This window comes from Hypomesus transpacificus, unplaced genomic scaffold, assembly GCF_021917145.1.
Source record: "Hypomesus transpacificus isolate Combined female unplaced genomic scaffold, fHypTra1 scaffold_61, whole genome shotgun sequence".
In the NCBI taxonomy this organism is placed as follows: domain Eukaryota; kingdom Metazoa; phylum Chordata; class Actinopteri; order Osmeriformes; family Osmeridae; genus Hypomesus; species Hypomesus transpacificus.
In genome coordinates, this window is record NW_025814034.1 from 90,689 (window position 1) to 96,825 (window position 6,137).

At 42.0% G+C, this 6,137-nt stretch overlaps 1 protein-coding gene across 1 annotated transcript; it reads left to right on the forward strand.

Annotated features, from left to right (window-relative positions):
* The first annotated feature begins 965 nt into the window (after nt 1-965).
* Nucleotides 966-5,535, forward strand: LOC124465857 (ras-related protein Rab-38-like). Its single transcript, XM_047017484.1, has 3 exons — nt 966-1,350; nt 3,182-3,462; nt 4,027-5,535. The coding sequence occupies exons 1-3, from the start codon at nt 1,152-1,154 to the stop codon at nt 4,177-4,179; spliced, it is 633 nt and encodes a 210-aa protein (XP_046873440.1). The 5' UTR covers nt 966-1,151; the 3' UTR covers nt 4,180-5,535.
* The last annotated feature ends 602 nt before the right edge of the window (nt 5,536-6,137 follow it).

The following is a 6,137-nucleotide window of genomic DNA, read 5'->3' on the forward strand; positions in this document are numbered from 1 at the left end:
CTCTCTCTCTCTCTCTCTCTCTCTCTCTCTCTCTCTCTTCTCTGTGTATGTGTGTATGTGTGTATGTGTGTATGTCCATCCTCCAGGACATGCTCTGACCTGAGAGTTCCAAATACATCTTCATAATTACATGAGCCCACAAGTTTAATTATCTTTATCAAATGTAATTGTCTTTTACCAACCAGATATACCTGTAGCATAGCTTCATAATGTGTGCACATAATGCTCCAGCAACTCAATGTCTTTCCGTTATGCATTGAAGTGTTTTGGAAAGATGGTTGTCTGTAGGCTACATAACTGTATTCTATAAATAATTCATAAATGCACCTGACATATGGCTGTGTGGGTCTTTGATGCCTCATCCCTCTAATAACATTTAGTGCCAGAATCCATCACAAGGATCTGTTATTTTCATTAAATGCTCTCATTTAATAGGGAGACGTTGAGGTTTGATTAAAATAGGCTTTCTAGCCTAGATCCCATGGGAGGATATTATGAGCTGGAATTACTAGTTAAACATAAATTCATAAATTCCCACTTCATAGTAGTGTAGCCTATACCCAAGTAGTATTTGTGTGTCTGTGAGGTCAATATGAAACATTACACTATCCAATGTTTGAATTTGATTCCATATGGTTGTGGTGACAATACTCTCTTGTAGCAGAGAATATCAAACCAAGTTGCGTTTTATTTTGAGACATTTATGCATGAGTCACTACATGCGTGTTATGCAAGACAAGACTAGATTTGCAAGTAACAACAAGGAGCTCATTGTTCCAGTTAACGACCAGATGATGCTTGTAACTGTCCCTCGTGACAAAGCTGTCAGGTCGTTCTGAACGTGGACGTCTTCCCAGTTCTGTTGGCGAGACTGGTGACTGGGTGAGCCAATGGGTCACAAGTTCCCCGCTTGCCCTTAGACAGACTCGAAGGCAGGGCGTTCCCCCCAGTGTGGACATCGCGAAAGCAGACAGGTCATGAAACCGCTCCCTTTTATTTGACACATACTCTTAGGCCAGTCCTCTTTATTATCTATACGCACACATTCTCGATTCTACTTTTTTCATTTCAATTCAAGCATCCTATTCTTTTTAATGACTTTTTGGAAAACCGGGATGTAAGCAGACAGGTCGTTCCGTTCCACCGCCGCTATGCAGAGCCCCAGGAAGGAACACCTGTATAAGGTTCTGGTTATTGGAGACCTCGGGGTCGGTAAGACTTCCATCATAAAGCGTTATGTCCACCAAACTTACTCAACCAACTACCGCGCTACCATCGGGGTGGACTTTGCTCTAAAGGTGCTCAACTGGGATTCTGAGACCGTCCGTCTTCAGCTATGGGACATTGCAGGTAAGACTGTAATACATTTACATTTAGTCATTTACATTTAGTCATTTAGCAGAGGCTTTTATCCAGATCGACTTACAGTAAGTACAGGGACATTCTCTCCGCGATGAGAGGCAAGTAGGGTGAAGTGCCTTGCCCAAGGACACAACGTAATTTGGCATGGCCGGGAATTGAACCAACAACCTTCTGATTAATAGCCCGACTCCCTAACCACTCAGCCATCTGACCTCCATTGTCATCATCTTTATGGAGGTTGTCTGGCCTACCATTCTTTTAATTAATTAATTAATCAATCAATTAATTAATCAATTAATTGTTAAACTCTCATTATTTGTCAACAAATTATGGCTGTGAATATAAAATAACACAACGAAGTAGCCTAGGCATAATAGATAACATATTGAGAATAGTATCAAACTTCTGTGGCCAACAGTTTGGGCTCCTTGTGGTATGTTGTGTAGTATAATATTGTTAGACACAGCCTATTTGGAAAGCTACATTGGATGTCTGTTAATGCTGCTCCACCACAAACCTTCCATTATAAAATGCTGATTTAACTGCCTCACGTGCAGTAATTTAACTGTGTATTCTTGACACACACACATACACACTCAAACATTTTCCAACATTCTCTCTCTCTCTCCCTCTCTCTCTCTCTCTCTCTCTTTCCCTCGTGGAGGCTATGTATGCTAGATCATGTGAGAGTCCATGTGTGGGAGATTTAAGACCTAGTAACAGGAGAGTCATTGTAACGTAAATGCAAACAAACAACATCAAGATACATGGCCACACGTCCATATCTTACAGTGTAGGCCACTGAGTGCAACCTGGTGGCAATGCAACTCCACTTACTGCACTGGCCCAGTGTCACAGTAGCCTTCACAATTTAGTTGTTCCTCTGGCGAAACCGTTTTAGTAATTGTACTTCCCCACAATCCCACAAACATAATCCAGCTGCTGCTTTTCACCAGTCAAACAGACAGTTGTCATTTTTCAAACCATTTACAGTAAAATTATCTAGTGTATGCTTTCTTTGCACAATCCTAGAATGGAAAGTTCCTCTTTCTTCCTCTTGTTGTTTATTTTCATTTCCTCTTCTTCACAAGCCAAAGAGATATGTTGATTGAGCTCAGAGGTTTCTTACTCTCACCCTCTTCAACTGTCAGGATGTACTTTTCTAGTTGATGTAAACTATTTACAGTATGATAGCCGAGCCACACACTCTGTGGCTATGTGGGAGACCCCACCCCCCTTCACCCATGTTCACCCACACACACTAAACATCTGCACATACAGAACATGTATGCGTGCACAAACACATACACACAACCATCTCAAACAGCTCATGTACAAATTTAAGAAGAAGATGTTGGATGATATGGCTTTGAAATACTTTCTAAAATAAATTGTAGATTTCATGCATATTTTTAATACATAAATAGATAAATAGCAAGAAAACTTTATGAAGTTCTTGACAACATGACAAAATAAACCCATAAAGAGTTAAGCCTCCTCTTATTTCTAACACAGTACAACTCTACTGGGACACACTCATTTATATGGGTAAGCATCTATAGTCCCAGCAGCATGACAACTGGAGGCATTCTCTGGATGAACAGGAGAGGTCTGTGACACTGCAGGCATGTGCTGTTTGTCATTTTCTCTATTATGAAGGTGAATGTGGACACTGTTACTTTCGTTTGGAGCGGGTGTGTTTAGAATACCAGCAGCTATTGCCAACAGAACTAAGGATGTACAATGAGAACCCTGCAGTTTCTATGACGACAGAAGTGCAGTGTTTATTACGTTATGTTGTTTTTGTGTGTGTGCTCAGGCCAGGAGCGGTTTGGCAACATGACGCGCGTGTACTACCGCGAGGCCATGGGTGCATTCATTGTGTTCGACGTGACGCGGCCCACCACGTTCGAGGCAGTTGCCAAGTGGAAAGAGGACCTGGATTCCAAGCTGATGCTAGCCAATGGACAGAGCATCGCAACGGTGCTGCTGGCCAACAAGTGTGACCAGGGCAGGGATGTGCTCACCAACAACGCCATCAAGATGGACCAGTTCTGCAAGGACCATGGTTTTGTGGGCTGGTTCGAGACCTCTGCCAAGGTGCAATCTCATAATATACCGTCCGCACATTCTTTCTTTTTTTGTTGTTGTAGTTTTTTCAGCCAGTTTTTGAAAAGTAATCATAAACCGAAGAATTTAATAAGCAAACACAACAGGACATTGACTCAATATCTAAATGAGAAGTCAAGCCTATAACTTGTACTGGTTTTGCATAGTAAGAGTCCTAAACGGGCCCAGACAGACAGTAACTAGTGGTTTATCCTGAAGTCCTCTCAGACCCAGGTCACAGGTTAGCCTCTAACCCCCCCCCCCCACCACCACAGATCCAACTGGAATTTGATATCTGCATGAAAAGTGAGCCATGAGTATAAGTTTAAAGAGGGAGGTCAAAAGCAGGTTAGAGGTGACTGTGGGAAAAATAAAACCTCCTGTACTTCTTGCAGTGTTGGTATCAGTGTTTCTTTCTGCAGAATGACTGTATAATTTATGATTTATTTGAACTGGACACATACAGAGATTGCTCTGGACATTGATCTGCTTTTAGTTAACACCTCTCTCTGGGTAACGTCACAGCATGTCTCTTTCCCCTTCCCCATCCTGCAGGAGAACGTCAATATCAACGAAGCAGCCAACTTCTTGGTGAAGCACATCATGTCCACAGAAAATGACATCCTGAAGTCAGTGGTCCCAGACACCATCTCCCCACAGCTCAACTCCACCAAGCAAGTCAATTGCTCTGCCTGCTTCAAACCCTAGAGGGTGCTACTGACAGCTGGGGTTGGCGAGATGGGGTCAGGGGTAAGAAAGAAAACCCAGAAACACTTTGACAAGGGTAGGTTTCGGTGGAGTGGAGGGCAGGGCAGGGTTGGATGGCAGAAGGCCCAGGTGAGCAGAGTGGTCATACAGATCCCCTCCATGATCATGTATGTAAAGTGGCCGACTCACCTGGCCTCTCTGTAGGCTGAGGCCAGAACAATCAGGCGGCCAAAACATCCATCATCCAAGCCTCACTCCATCTTCTCCCCGACATCAGACATTTACCCCTCCTTCATCTCCTGTCATCATGCTCCTTTCCTCCACTACACCTCTCTCCTCTTCACCCCTCCTGTTCATTGATAACGGGACCCTGGACTGCTCAGAACATTTCCTTTCTGAGGAGACAAATGGACTGGTCTTTTACAAAACTTTAAATTAATTCATAATTCTTGTTACTATTGTCATGTGAGAATGTTGCACAAAGGTGTTTTTTTATGTTTAGAAAATATACTTGTCTAGCAGTATTAGGATCTGTGGTTGTGGTCAACACTGTGGTTGGAGGATATGGGATTATCTGTATGGTCCATGCTATGAAGCATAGAGGCTGAAGTTCTAAATTAATTAAATAATTATTCAAGTTCCCGGAATCAATTCATATTAAATCATCCCCAATAACAATACATTCCATTCTACCAAAACAAAGAAAATGCTTTTTGGCAATTTCCTTAAGAGGTCATTTAGTGAGTCAAGCCCTTTCTGTAGTAAGTCCTTTGGTATCCATGGTGACAGATTTAAATCTTGTGATGGCTTTTTTTCCTGTCTGCTGAGGTAGAACAGGGCGTTCAATGTGCAGTACATTTTCTGAAATGTTTGCACAGGCTGTACACACACACACATTCCCGCACACCTTCACACACACACAGATACACACACTTTCATGACATTGAGGGGGTGTGAGCCTGTGGATAGCGAAAGCTAACAGGAGACGAAACGCCGCTTCTTACATGGAACCGTCGTCTCTTCCTCCTCTCAGTTCTTTCCATCTCTCATCCTCTTTCACCTTACCCCCCCCCCCTTCCCTGTCTTCATTTTGTTCGACCCAAGCTAGACTCTGTTACTCCTTTCCACCGTCTTTTTGCTAATAGTTTCTCTCCTCCTCTTTTTGTGACATCTCTCCAGCTCCAATCTCTTTCCCCCTTCTCTCTCCTCGGACCCTCTCTGCCCTCGGATTGTCTAATAAACACACCCTTTTCCCTCCTCTGACCAATCTCTCTCCTTATGAACATACATATATATATACATATATATACATATACACACACATGTAGATATACCTATATATGTATACATATACACATACATTATCTTATAGAAAAGGCCTATGTAATATAGACTACATACATTATATTACATAAACCCAGCTCCCCCCTCCCCAGCTCTCCAACTCATGCTAACGTGTTTGTTGATCCTCCTCGTCTCAAAGCAGGTCGCTAATGCGTGTAAGAGAATACTTTTTACTTCTTTTTGTGGATATAGATTTTTTCTATGCTGACTTTTTTTATTCCCTAGGTTTAGTTTTTTGTGTATTTAACTGTTTTTTAAAAGCTCTCAGTCTGTCCCACAGGGAAGGCATGCTCTTGCTGTTTGGTCTGTTTACTATTTCCATTATCAATGTTTTCATCTGGCTTTACATTGGTTCTATTCAGATTTCAATCAAAAGCCTTATTCAGTCCAGCTCCACCTGTAAAATCCTGCATGACCATGGAATCATTTCAAAACAAAACATTATTTATACAGTACACAGTGTATCTTCATGTAGAATGTGAAGCTGTGCTTCTACTGACTGATGTTTATTCAATTTCTTGAATATGTAAAGATAATATATATTAAAAAGAAAGCAGTATGGTTCATTTTGTCGGTCTGTGCAAGCCGTTATATCCTCAACTTAGTCAAAGAGA